The sequence below is a fragment of the Stigmatopora argus genome, chromosome 17, assembly GCF_051989625.1.
Source record: "Stigmatopora argus isolate UIUO_Sarg chromosome 17, RoL_Sarg_1.0, whole genome shotgun sequence".
In the NCBI taxonomy this organism is placed as follows: domain Eukaryota; kingdom Metazoa; phylum Chordata; class Actinopteri; order Syngnathiformes; family Syngnathidae; genus Stigmatopora; species Stigmatopora argus.
In genome coordinates, this window is record NC_135403.1 from 13435191 (window position 1) to 13450146 (window position 14956).

Here is a 14956-nt window from a genome sequence, read left to right on the forward strand (position 1 = left end):
TGGTGTTTAGGCATTAAATACAAAAGGGGAAGTCCTCGTTAGCGAATGCGGCAAGTCCTGCCTTCCCATTCTCTTTGTTCTCGTCGTCAAAAATGCAGCGATTGGCTTTCTTGTTCTGAAGAAGCTCAAAGGTGGACCAAGATTGGCTGCCACTCGGCGCCCAGCGGAGAATTTTGACAAGGCAAAAAAATCCATAGTGGCTCCGCCTCGTCCTGACATTTACATACTTGCGTCGTCTTCTCGTGTTGTCTTTCGGGCCGCTGCGTCACCCCCTTGCGCGCGACGTGACAGTTGCCTGATTCTGTCACGGCGCCGCACGATCTCAGACGTATGAATAAAACATGGTCGTCACTGCGGTTCTCCGCCCAGAGAACAAGAGGAAGGACGCGACCCGTCCGGGCCGGTGGCGACCGCTCCGTCCTATCGGATGAAGCCTTTACCTTTGGTTGAGAAGTTTTCTGGCAAAAAAAGTTTATTTGAAATTGTTGTTTTCCAGTCAATATTTCCTTTTATCTTTTAATTATTATTTTTTCCGTGTGAGTAAAGAAAGGCAGTCGATATATTTGAAGAAAAGAAATTTGTAACTGTTGTTAATCTACTTTAAATGTGAAAAGTGGAAATCATGATTAAGTCGTAAGTCTACTTACATAATTATTTGGTTCCAGAACTTTTCTCGTAACTTGGATTTTTGGTAAGGAGAGCAGTACTTTATATGTAAATTCTGTCATTTGTTTAACGGTCTTTAAAAAAAACATTGAAATCCTATTTGGGCAGGCGTACAATAAAGAGGAAGCTAATATTAGCATAATAAACATAAATACACATCTAAACAACTTCAAAACAAATTAGCATGAAATAGAACTCCAAAGGACTAACAGTCCCTTATTAGTCGTTATTCGGTTTTATTAGTTATTTTTTAATTCATGTTTAAAATGCTTTTTTGATTTAAAAAAATCTTATTTTTGTTAAAAAATGATTTAATGGATAACAAAAATAATCTCTATTCTATATATCTACAATCTCCATTTAAATTTTCGCAAAGAACGCACTTCGAGGGCCGAGGAAAATGAGGGGGCGGGCCAGATCTGGCCCTTGGGCCGCCTTTTCGACACCTGCGCCTAAATTCCCAAAAGACAAAAAATGAAATCTCGGCTGTCATTCAAACCGTGACATTCAGTTTTAAAAAAATCAAATGACAATTCTCACAATGATGGCTAAAATGGAGTTTCACTTTGGTAGAAGTCTTCCTCCTTTTGTAGCGTCTTCCAGTCGTCAGGCGTCATTTCCCAAACGCGTTCGCCCTCCCGGAAAGGTGTCAACGGGGATTACGGGACACCTCGCGGGGCTTAAAAATGTTCTTGACAGAACGGACGCCTGGCTTCTTTCCCGCCGGTCCCTCCTCGGTGACGGCCCACTGAGCCACGATAATCAAGTGCGCCCGACATGGCCCGAGTGGGACACAGACTTTTTTCCCTCAATGTGCGGAGACGTAAACTGGCTCCGCTGGACTGACACCGCGTGTCCGAGCACCCGGTTCCAGTTTAGCGCCTATTTGCGATGCGGTATTTTTCAAAAGAGAAAATGAAACTGGGATGCATCAGTCACGGTGTCAACCATAATCAAGAAGAATACAAATGGGAAGCGTGGTTGAGAAGTCAAATCCATCTTCCTGTTGATTTTAGGCCCCGCCTGGTTTTGTTTTAGGTCCCAGGTGTCCAAGTGACGGTCGTTATCGTGGAGAAGAATACGAATGTTATGCTTCTTGGTTGGTTTAAGACTACATTTTTCCGTATTTTTGTCTAGAAATGTCAAACCCAATCTGGTTGGTCATCCAGCGTAGTTTCCTGCTAACTTCCTGTCGATTTTGGGTCACTTCCTTTTGATTTTAGTCGTTTTTGGATAACCTTTGGTGTGTTTTGGTGATTTATTGGGTTGGATAATTTTATTCATCCCGTATTGGGGAAATTTTGTTGTCACAGTAGCAAGAGGGTGAGAATGCAGAATAGGAAAGGCATTTTAGACATAAATAGATAGGTAATAAGTAAGTTAATAAATAAATACATGAATAAATATATAAATAAATAAGCGTCTTGCTGAAATATATATATATACATATACACACATATATATACATATACACATACATATATATACATATACATATACACATACATATATATACATATACACACATATATATAAGCACATATATACATGCATACACATAGATGTACATGCATGCATACGGTAGGTCTTAACACTCAGCCATTTGTTTTGTTAAAGAGCCTGACAGCTGATGGGAGGGGATGTTTTCTATGTACCTTAGTCACTTCCTGGCTTTTGGTTTTACGTTTTGTTGTCTTCTGTCCACTCTAACCTAGACCTGAAACCTCAATCTCGAGATTCAACCCGGAATGCTACCCACTAAAGCCTTAGCCCAGTCGCGTGTTAGCAAAGCAGCACGCCCCACCGCGCCGCATTCGTGGCTTTGCCGCCATGCCGCTCCCTCGAGCGCCTGATAAAATTACGAGGTGGCTTTCCCGACGGGGCCGATCTCTTTAAGTCCCCTCGAAACGTATCGCCTGCCGGCCGCCAGCTGCTCTGCATCGCTCAGATCCTTCAAGTCGCACGCGGAGGGACACAAAGTCCACGCTAAGCTTTGTTTCGCCTTTCTTCCGGGGGAGGTCATACGTCACTTTTAAGACAGGAGAGACCTCGAGGCCCTAGCTAGCCATCGGTTCACGCCATTTGGCCGAGAAATCGGTCGTTCAAAACAGCCGGCGGCTTGATTGATGCCGTTGCATTGAAGACGTGGGTTTTGTTTCATATTCTTAGCTGAGCGCCCGTGTAATTTTCTGCTTGAGCAAAAGTAATCATCGCACCGTGCGGCCAAACGGGATTTGAAATAATGCGACAGAAAGTTAGCCGCCGCTCCGTTTTGCTTTCAGCTGTGATTAAGGACGTAAATAAGAACTGCCAGGTCAGGCAGCCTCAAAGCTTTTGAGGAACCGCGTGAGAGCTCTTGATGGCTGCCTGGTGCTAATGACTAGCCATAATGACTCATGCTAATGGTGAGTTTTAATGTTCGAGTGTCCTAAATTACTCGGATTGGGCAGAATTTTGGCAAACTGTGGATTTTCTTATTTGGAAATTGAAGTTTTGACATGCTAGTTAAACTCTTAGAAATAATACAAGACATTACGCCACTTAAAATGTGGCACCAGTAGCATTAGCTCAGTTGCTATTGGACATTGAACAAAATGGACAATATGCTCCGGTTCCAGACAGGAGACAAGACCCGCTATATTGCTAAATTCGACGTCTTTTATAGGCTGAGCACAGTACAGTGAAAACACAAAGGACATCTGCATTCTCTTTCGTCATCGTTTTGGCCAAAAAAACTTGTCTGGACATCTTTCTTTTGATAGGTCAGCCCGACCCCTACTCGCATAAATATAGGATGCTATCTGCGACTCACGGGTACCACACTATTCCACAATATTTTATTCAAATCAAAATACAAACCGTCCCAAGGTCGTGAGACCAGATTATTCGTTAATCCTAGCCAATTGGAAGCCAGCAGGGTTTTTGGGAGACAGCCAATAGGAGAGGATCTACATCATAAATGAAAATTCAGTATGTGTATTTATTTGTTTCAGATTTCACATTTTGTAACTTGGAATTTCTTTCGTAACTAGAGACAAAATGTTCCCGTTTCGTAACCCGAGACACCCGAGACCTTCGTAAGTCAAGTTAGCACCGTATTTTCTCTCGTGACGAATGGAAATCAAACAAAACCCCGCAGCCAGAAAGTTTGCCCCTCCTCCCCGCTCAGCATTTCAATGTGAAATCTTCCCCAACATGCACGGTTTGTTTTCCCGTCCCGGTGGCTCTTTTGGCGCTCCTCCGCGCACCTCCGTCTCATCCCTAACGAGCTCCACGCGAGTCTTTGGAGGGCCCGGAAGATAAACATTGGTGCGGCCGCATAAATTATTCATTCAAACTTGAGGCTTCCCCTCTCTTTGAAAGGCACTTAGAAGCGTGGAGAGGGGAAGGAAGGCGAGGAAAAACAAGCGAAATGGCTTGACGGAGGGGCCAGACCAGACCATAATTACCACTCGGGCTGCCGGGTGGGCTCGTTTCCGTACCAGACGACCCTGCCGAGTCGCAATCGCCGGCACGCCGCCTCGGAAATAAATGAAACGATCAAGGGCTCAGAGTCGGGAATCCGCCGGGCGCCTCGCTGACCGTCTTCCGTGGAATGTACGACTCGGGGCGTCAAAAAAAGCCCCAAAAATTAGCATACCTTCTTTGAAAATGAGATCATAAAAATGGAGAACTTTTACGATTACTAACTAGAAATGTGCCAGATACGATTGGGCGATGGTAAATGGTGCCTGAAAAGGTCAGAATCAGTTGAAAAAGATTGTGTCTTTCTCTGTTTTTAAGTGGGAACTCATTAGCTGCCTTGATATTAAATCCATTTTGACTGGAAGGACTGGCAGCGTTCGAATGATCGGAAATCTAACGTGATCACTTGAAATGGATTGAGCAAATCAGGTGTCTCCAACTTGACTCCTGTGCAAAAAATCTGGGTAACGTAGCTGTATTTTGTTTGTTTAAAATTCGGGTCGATCCCGGTTCAAAACTGGGGGCCTCACGTGGCCCACGGGCCACACTTTGCCCCGCCCTGCCGGCGTCCCTGTTTAGAGAATAAATGCGTTAATCCTCTCGGTGTCAATTATCGCCCGACTTCTCATTAAAAAGCTCCCCGACAGAATTCCCTCGCGGTTCTTCTTTGAGTGCGAGAGCGGAGTACGAGGCGCCGCGTTGCCTGAGCTAGACGTCGGCGGAATAATTCAGCGAGAAGACGGCGCGGGGCGCCGCCGAGTTGACAAAAAAGCAAAGAGGCCCACCACGATTCACGCTAGCTCATTTAAATGTTTGCCGATACGCGGGACGATCTTATTTTTACCGTGCGAAAACAGTTTTGTGACAAAGACAATTGACGACAATTCATTTGTTCGATGGGTTCAAATATTGACACGAGTCGGCCAATGGGTTTGAAGAAAGACAATTCGCCAGACAGTTTGTCTCGGTATCCATTAACTACCCGCACAATCCAATTTAATCCAAATCCTTCACGTCGAGCTTTCTTGGCAAAAATATTGTTCTGAAACTTCGGGAATGAAAGTCCTTGTGGGATTTTGAAACAGCATCAAAATCCGCCGTCTCGCGGAAAAGACCAGGACAGCCGCGACTCTCGTTCATCAGTAAACGTCCCCCACGTCGGCCATTACAAAGACTGCATTCATCTTCATGCAGGGCGATAGCAGCGTCAATCGATTTTGCCGGAGTGTGTCGATAAATATGAACCGGAGTGCTGCTAGGTGTCCTTAGCTAAAAGCAATCTCAGTCAATACCGTGGGCTTATGTGAAAAAGTGCCGGCGAAGGACTTTTAAAGAAAATTGAGTGTAGGAACTGTAATTGGATGCGGTCCAATGATGCATCCGAGGATTCACTTGTAATCTAGCGCCTCAAAACTATCAAAACCCTCTTGATCCCTGTTTGTTTCATGGCTGAGTCGGAGTCTATCCTCGCAGTGACGGACACTGTGCTGGTTGTCAATCACAAAGTGCGGGGTGTCCTCCGGTGGCGACCGAGTTTCGGCGACGCAAGTCGGATTTCTGCGTTAAGGTCGGAATTTACGTCAAAATACTGCGTTGAAAAGAAGTCAGATGTGTTCAAATGAGAATATGAAGATTTTTTGGAATGTGGGAGTTAACCAGAGCACCTGGAGGAAACCCACGCAAGCCCGAGGAGAACATGCAAACTCCACACAGATGGGATGGACCGACCTGGACGTCCTAAAGTTCAAACGAGACTTCTTCTGCATGTAACAATCCAAAAAAAAGGGCGGGGCCTCACCAAGATTGTCGGTTTAGAACCAGGAAGAACACATTTGAACAAATTCAAACCACACTCTCCTCTTCTCTTCCAGCTTCACTCCAACTCTGACAAAGGTGACGGAACGGTGCGCTACATCCTGAGCGGCGAGGGCGCCGGAACCATCTTCCTGATCAACGAAGTGACGGGGGACATCCACGCCACCAGGAGTCTGGACCGTGAGAAGAAGTCGCACTACGTGCTTCACGCTCAGGCTCTGGACCGCCACACGGAGGAGGCGCTGGAACCAAAGTCGGAATTCATCATCAAGGTCCAGGATATCAACGACAACGCGCCGCAGTTTCCCGAAGGACCCTTCGTGGCCACCGTGCCCGAAATGTCCGACGTGGGTAAGTGACTCCGGAACCGAGTACTGACATGATTTTTCAACTGGTTTTCGCGTGTGTGACTTAATGGACGGGGTGACAAATTGGAAGACTGATAGGCGAAACAAGTGGGCGGTACTATCCCTTACCTCGTTTTGATTGTGCGGTCTGAATTGAATTGAATGCTTTAATTGACATTATATAAGAATAATGAGATAATAATAATCAATAATCAATACATGGTAATAGATCAATAAGTGGTCAACATAATAAATAAGTAGTATGTGTAGTAGTAATAAGTCTTGATTAGGTCCTAGGTTCAGAACTCGAGTTGAGTATGGTGACAGCCCTTGGGAAGAAACTGTCCATGAGTCTGTTGGTCTTGGCTGTTATGGCTCTGTAGCGCCTTCCAGAGGGCATCAGGTTGAAGTGGTGGAAGCCGGGATCTTTGTTGTCATTTATGATGACCTCTGCCCTTCTAAGGCACTGGGATTTGTAGATGCTGGACAGGGTAGGTAGGGGGCAGTTGATGGTGCCTTTGTTGTAGATTGTATTTTCTCAGTTTTAAAAACCTGATTAAAGTGTGTTCTCTTTTATGATGCCCTCTGCCCTTCTAAGGCACCTGGATTTGCAGATGCTGGACAGGGTAAGTAGGGGGCAGATGATTTTCTTTTGGGCTGCGTTGATCACCCTCTGCAGTCTTTTCCTGTCGGCTTCTGTGCATCTCGAATGCCACACTGACATGGCGTAGGATCTCGGAATGTCCTAAAATGAGCAGTTTCCCTTGAAGCGGACTCGACTGAAGTGGTTTTCTGACACGGTTGTTGGCGCTTCCTTTTAGTTTTACAGCCTAAACTTTACGCCGGTTATAATTAGCCGGCCGTGACCGAGTCCCTGTGTGGCGAGACCTTTCGCAAAGCACTCCACCGAAGCGAGGAAGTCCAAGAAAAGTCCACCTCAGAGACGGTCGCCGCTCGCACGCATGGCGTGGCGAGCGCATTTATTTTTCATACTACTTTTGTTCTTCAGCAACAAAGACAAAAGGGACGCTCTTCTCGGTCCAACGGTTTGCCGCCTCGCAGTTGGATCACTCGCGTGTTCCCAACTTTGTTGTTAGTGCACTCTTCGCTTCTGCTGCAGAGCACAACCCTTCTATTTTCCACACCATTTGTGGACACAAGAAAGAGATGCCTTCTCCCTGGCAGACTTTTTTGCCAGGGAAGTCATAGTGGGGACCCGGGGGTGTCCAAGTGACGACCCACGGCCCAGTTTTTATTGGCCTGCAGCAATTGATAAAAATATCATCGAATGTGGCCCACAATTGAATCTTAAATAGAACCTGTGGGACTTTTTATTGGTGCACTTCCAGGCTATTGTTAACGGCAGCTAGCCTGCATGCTAACCATCTAATCCCGTTGTATTTTACAGCAGTTTAGCCCAAAACAACCCATTTTGGTGGCCATTTGTCACTTGGTCAAAACGGTAAAATGTTTGGATCAAAATAAGAGCATCGACTATTTAATTCCTTCTTTGTGCTCAATTTACTCAGCTCGCCACTTGACAGAAAAATCATCCGCCCACGTACGTATCAGAAATACCTTATTTTCTCACATATAAGCTGTATTTGTAACTAAAAAAATGATGACTGACGGTATGGCTTATATGCGCACAAGACTTGCTATACAAGTGAATGTCGGCAAAGTAACAATGACTATTTGTTGGTTATTTTCTGTTTTGCAGTAAGAAAACAACCAATACTGGATGAATTAATTCCTTATGATATTGACCCTAATAATGTGCTTTTGATTCATAGAGTATCTCAGAAAAAACAGGTGCGGTGATTTTTCTTAAGATTTTCCCTTCAAAATAACACATATGTACTCCTTATTAAATCCATGGATATGGAGATGAAAATTGTGAATCATGGGGCGGCCTATACGTGAGAAATTGCAGAATTCAACGATTTTAAGGCAAGTTTAAGGGGGTGGCTTATATGCGAGTAAACACGGTAACCATTTTCTGGTAAAACAATTGAATTTCTTAGAAAAAAATAAAACATTAGCCACCACATTAATGAAGCTAAATGGAAAAGGCCATTCGTCCTTGCTAACAGCAAACTGGAATTGCAGTTTTTCGTGCTTTTTGGGGGCGTTTATTTAACAAAGAAAAGCTTCAATCTATCTAATTCAGTCAAGAAGTCCCTGAAGTGACGGTGGACTCACTCCAACCTAACAGATTGTCGGTGTCCTATATGTAATTTTTTAATGCCTTGGCGATAGAATTGGAGATTTGGAGGTGGTGACATGGACAAGTGTGGTTTTGGAACAAGCAGTCCAAAGCGCGTAGGCGGCCAAATGCGAATGCTTCCTCCAGACTTTTGTGTGTGTGTGTGTGTGTGTGAGTGTGTATTATGTGTCGATGACCCTCTACTTTCCGTGGTGGTGCAGATCACATCGCATAGCAACTTTTTGCGCTCTCCATACAGGGATGATAAAAAAGGGGACCTTGAAGCACTCTAAAGGTAATTCTGTTCAAGCGTGCTTAGAAGTGGACTTCTTGCTTGCCCTTTTTTCAATTTTTGTACTGCGGTTGTGTAAATGTGAGAAATGTGTTTAGGGTGGAGGTCAAACTCAGATTCCGGCCCGCTGCATCGTTTTGTGACCAGATTTGTTTTGCGCATTTTAATGTGTTTTGCGTCATATTCGAATCAGCGAGAAGCAATTTACATTCAAGATTTGGTTGGGAAATAACAATGTTTGATGCTTAAAGTGAGCGAAATCGAGTTAAATCGGGTCTGTAAGATTTATACTACATATTTGAAGTCATCGATCATGGATTTTGTCTATCGCCGTGAATGGCCGCAAATACAATGACTTCCTGATTGGACTCGATTTGAATAAGTTCCAATAAAATGATCCTAATGAATAAGGATCATTTAATGCAAGGGTGTCAGACTCGGGTTGGTTCGCGGGCCGCTTTTACGTCAACTGATTTCACGTGGGCCGGACCATTTTAGATATAATATTTAGTTTTTTTTAAAATAAATGTATTAAAAGAACTGGATTAAAAGCCATGAATATTCAGTTTTTTATAGATCTAAAAGAATGTTTATTTTAGATTTTTTATATATTTTTAGATTTTACAAAATGATTTTTGAACTAAAAACACAGAAAAAATGGATAAAAAAATTACAATTATTGATTTAAAAGGGAGAAAATCAGGAAATGTAATATACATCTATACTCTTCATTTTAATTTGATCTTAAAACAGAAAGTCGGCACTCATGATTTACTTTCCAGGGTCACACAAAATGATGCGGCGGGCCAGATTTGGCCCCCGGGCCGCCACTTTGACACATGTGATTTAATGCATATAATCATCAGTTTAGACACATTTCGAACATTTAAAAAAAAATGATCGGAAGTTGTGTACCCCAATTATTCGGGATGAAATATTTTACTACTGCATGACCAGAAGTAACATACTGATTTAAATTGATGCCAACTCTTCAGAACAAAGAATAAAAAATCAAGGAAATCATGTCATTTTAATATTCATGCAAGAGTTAACTGGTAGTTTCCCAATGATTTGAAATGGAAATCATTAATTGACTACCTCCACCTATTGCTAAAACAGAAATGCAACAGAATTGAAACCTGAATTCAAGTCTCTTTTGTGGGCCACGTTGTTGTTTGGACAACTCTGGCTATTTCACTTTAGCTACATGTGAAAACATGTTGCCAGGGTATCTTTTCCCGAGGAGTGGTTGGAGTGTAACGTCCATTTATTTGAATGTGAGAATCCACCTTCGATTGCGGCTGACATCTATCTTCCCGTTCCCAGCTGCACGGCAAATACGAAGCCGTGCCGAGCCAACGCACATTAATTATGCAAACATCAACATAGCCGCGGGCGCCCTCTTAATATACAGTCAATACGTGCCAGCTCGCTCTCATGTGTATTCATGTCGACATCGACGGGGAGCTAGCGCGCGACGGCGGCGACGACTCCATTGCAAGCCGTCGCTCACGTTTGCCGCGGCTCTTTTAATGTGAAATCTGTTTGTTAATATCAGCTAACAATGGCAATGTACATGTCAATATGTGTTAAGTCCGCTAATCATTTATTAGCGATGGCTATTTGCTCTCTTGGTGCTTCCTGGATTTTTGCCGTTTTAGTCGCTACGTCTCTGGAAATGTTTTTTTCGATATTATAAGTTGTTATAAATCCTCGATTTAGTGTTAGCAAGGGTCGCTACTGGCAAAATACAGAAACATGCTCGATGGGGTTTAGTATCATTTTAGTAGTTCATCACAAATAGAGGTTCAATGTTAATTTTCACTAACAATGGCAGTGTACATGTGTTAAGTCCGCTAATCTTTTATTAGCAATGGGTAATTGCCCTTTTATTTTCTCTTTGCTTCCTGTATTTTTCCCATTTTAGTCGCTAGGTCTCCGGAATTTTTTTTGTGACTAGCATGGTTCTTTTCCGATATGATAAATTGTTGTAAATCCTCGATTTAGAATTAGCAAAGGTCGCTACTGGCCAAAATACAGAAACATGCTCAATGGGGTTTAGTATCATTTTAGTAGTTTATCACCAATAGACTGTACGTGTTTTAAGGCCGCTAATCTTTTATTAGAAATGGGTAATTGCCCTTTTATTTTCTCTTTGCTTCCTGTAGTTTTCCCCAATTTGGTCGCTAGGCCTCTTGAAAGGATAGAATAGTACATTTCCCATTTATGAGTTGTTTGAAACCCTTGATCTAGCGTTAGCAAAGGTCGCGACTATTGTGGAATTAGATCGGAGGTATTATAGGCCTTAGTCACCCGCCTGGTGAACCCAGTTGTGTAACCGCCTCGGATCGAGGAACACATCCCGTGTTTGTATAGCAACGGGTCGGATTGACCTGCCATGGAATGATCTAGAACAGTGTATTTTTGGTAAAAGGATGACGATAGAGTGCAGGTTTATCCTTTTTTCGTTGATAACGGGCCTATAAAAGATGCTAGTCTTGCAAAAATAAAGTTTTGGGTCTTGTTCCTCTCTGAACCAGACAGAACGTGTCTGGGCGTACACTCTGTTTAAAGCTCCAATAATACTGGCCAAAACACAGAATCATGCTCGATGGGGTTTAGTATCATTTTGGTAGTTTATTACTAATAGAGGTGCAATCCACTTGCTGCCATCCCTCCGTTCCGATTAAATGCGTAGCAGGCGCGAAGTTCACATTTCAAACAGCTCAAGGCTTTGTTTAGATTTTTAATGCGCTGGAAAAAAACGGCAATGGATAATTATTCCTATCACGAATAAAATAATAAAAATCCCAGCACTCCTACTGGAGGCAAAGTACGCGCCCGATCCAAACGGGTGAACGGCTTTCCGCTCCGACGGACGTCACGCGATCTCCGCCCTCGTGGCGTAATTAAACGCCAATGGGTTAATGGAGCCTGTAATACTTTCTGGGCCGCACTCTGAGCGTTAAATTGGTACACAAAGGCTCGCGGCGCCATGACAGTAAATAAAAACGCCGGCTGGCCGTCATCATTTCATGTCTTGGAGGGCAGAAGAAGAAAAAAAATGAGCGTTGCGCTACTTCAGATGAAGGTCAATGCCTAGGGGAGAACATAGTATAAATACTTGCATTTTCAGGTAGCTATTAACGTCTTAACCAGGGGGTCCACAAAATTAATTTTATGTTTTGTGTAGTGTTTCTGTTTGGAGAAAGATTTTACTGAAAAACACACTGGACTGCCGGATTCGATCTTGTCAACACGTCTACTGAAGCTTAGTTTCTAAACGGAACATGTCTAACTGGAACACTTCATTTCCCTATTCAAGGTCAATTTTGGTAAATGAGGGAGAAATATTAAGAAATTTGGATGGGTATAGTGCTGTTTTGAGGGTCTTGGTCTCAGAGGTTTTGGCACTCTTGATTCCACCAGTGGGAATTGAACCCAAGTCAGGTTTTAAGGAAGAACCACTGCAAGAAGGGATGGATCACATTTTTATCTATCTCTATTTATTTTTTACATTTAGAACAGATTTTATGTCTCGGTTTTGACTCCCAAAAGTCTTGGTCTTCTCTTGGTTTTTCTGGTCTTGATCCTGAACTCTACTAAAAACTAGCAAACAGTTCAAAAACCTGGCATCAGGCAGGACATCAGACCGGATTCCATTTCCAATCGAAACGTTCTGTTTAGAAACCATCCGTGTCCTGACGGATTCCTACCTCAATATTTAGCCAAGGGATTCCCCGATCCGCCTTGAAAATGCTCATCTAGTCCTTGTTTTCCAGGCACATCGGTTCTACAAGTGACGGCCACCGACGCCGACGATCCCACGTACGGAAACAGCGCCCGTATCGTCTACAGCATCCTCCAAGGACAGCCATATTTCTCGGTGGACCCCAAAACAGGTTTGTGGCCGTCTTACCCAAAATACTACGTACGTGAATCTAGTTTTATTATTCCTGTTTTCGATAAAAAAAAATTTTACTCAATTACTTTCCACCAGTGCTGTAAATAAGAAGACTTTGACGATAACTCTGTGGCGTTGCTACAGAAAGCGCCATGTTTTTCATCATAAATCCCAAAAAAGTATTCTCAGCGGACAGACGCGGGTGGCGGTTGGGGTTTTGTGGCGGGGGTGTTGCAGCAGGCTCCTGCAAAGATCTTTTTTGCGCGGCAAGAGAAGCCTTTAAATGCAAATCACATCTCAAAGTGGACGACTTTTATGTGATGTGAAAAATGGATTGTCACCAGCCTCTTTGTCATCTTTGTCATGTCTTTGTCTGCCGTCTGTCGAAAAGGCGCGTACCCACATTAAAGCCGCCCAGGCTTGAAAGCGCCATTTCAAAGTGTGCCACTTGAAGCTTGGAGATTGACTTGGGGAGTTTGTCCGGGAAGGAACCCAAACAAGAACTTAAAACTGTACACCGACTTTTGAAACCCAAGTTCTAGTCTGTAGACCACATTTTGAGCACCTGGAGGTTTTAATTTAACCCGTGTCAAAGCCCGTGGATCAGATCCAGGCCAGGGCATCACTTTTTGCGACCCGCGGAATTAAATAGTCATCGTTAGGATGTTTTGTGATGACATTAAAACCGAGATTAGAGATCTATAAAATGTAGGATTTAAAAAAATAAATACAAATAAATCTAATATCTCCATCTTTTTCCATTTTTTTTTCATCTGGAAGCATTTTAAAAATGTAAAAACATAAATTAATAGAACCCAATATTCCCTGTTTCCCACTAGATCAAATTAAATCGTCATTGTTAGCATGTTTCGTGCTGAAATTTAAACTGAGATTAGAGATATTGTAGCGTCCCCAGCGATAGGATTATTTTTGGGAACGAATGGAATATTATAAAACGTAGCAAAAACCATCAGTCAAGACTCTGGAGATGCTACAGATATCCAAAATATATGATTTTTTTTAATGAAAAGAAATCTAGTATTTCCAGCCTTTTCCCTTCTTTTTAAATCCTTAAAGCATTTTAAAAATCTATAAATATTCCCATTTTCCACTTTCATTTTCTAATGTAAATAAATATACAAAACATATTCACGGTATTTCTTGTAAATAAGAAATGAAATGTCTAAAGATCCTGAATGAATAATTATTTAAAAACGATTTATTTTTAATACCATTTGTGTGTTTAATTTAAGAATAAGCGATCAATGCATTTGAATGGCTAGTTTATCACGATAAATTCTCATGAAATTAGCTCTTTTTTGTGATAATATCGGCAACAAACAAAACCATCAGACAATATATCGCCAACGAAAATTTCTTATCGCGACATCCCTAGCGTCAAAGCTAAGGCGAGTCCGCAATCGGGAAAGCGCCAAAAAAAGCGGAATTTTGATTGCCAACTAGCTGGGGCGCACGGGGATAACACGGAATTGCACGGGCCGGGATTCCCGAAGACGGAGATTGAAGGGCGCTTTGGTAATCTCCTCTAATCCTTTTTGTTCACCCGGGAGATTGTCCTCCTTTAGAAGTTTGAGGCCAGACAAAGAGGCGGATCGCGCGATGCTATCGCCGTTAATAGAGCGGGGAGGTTGGGCCAAAGGCTAACCCACCTCGTTGCCTTGAATTGCCCCCGATTCAAGGAAGTCAACTCCTTCTCAATTATTTTCTAAATTAACCCGTCGCCCTCGTCGGAGATTCGGAAAAACCACTTGGCGGGCGCCATTGTGGCTTGGAGTTTGCCGTCGAGAGTCCCAGAGCGCCGCGGCCAATGGCCGAACTGCGAGGCGACAAAGGGTGCCGTGCGTCAGGTGGTAAAGTTGAAGTTAAACCTCTCAAATAACGCGGGAATAAAGCGGTGGCGGCGTTCCCCGCCGCGTTTTGAAGTCAAACGAGAGGCAATAATAGGCTTTTAGTGGCGCAAACGGCGCAAATTGGAGCTCACGCTGCGTCTTGGCATTTATAGCGACGCAACTATTACAAGTAGAGACTTTACTTGTTCTTACGTTTCGAAACTTTCCCATTTGCCCGTCGCTTTGAATTGGAAATGTCTTGGAGGTCTTTGCAAACTTTGAAATGTTAACGAGAAAATTGGCCAATGGCTCATTTTCCTGGTAATTTTCTGGGTATTTTCGGGTTAAGTTCTTGTTTAAATGTTGGATGGCGGTGGATGCCCGATCCATTTTTGGTCAAGATGGGGTCAC

General features: G+C 43.2%; 1 protein-coding gene across 3 annotated transcripts in view; it reads left to right on the forward strand.

Annotated features, from left to right (window-relative positions):
- LOC144091795 (cadherin-18) overlaps nucleotides 1-14956 on the forward strand; it is a 92740-nt gene that overhangs the window by 51603 nt on the left and 26181 nt on the right. For all 3 annotated transcript variants that reach the window (XM_077624436.1, XM_077624437.1, XM_077624435.1), the window contains 2 exons: nucleotides 6003-6297; nucleotides 12574-12693. In XM_077624436.1, the coding sequence (XP_077480562.1) occupies nucleotides 6003-6297; nucleotides 12574-12693 (415 nt within the window). The remainder of the gene's footprint in view (nucleotides 1-6002; nucleotides 6298-12573; nucleotides 12694-14956) is intronic.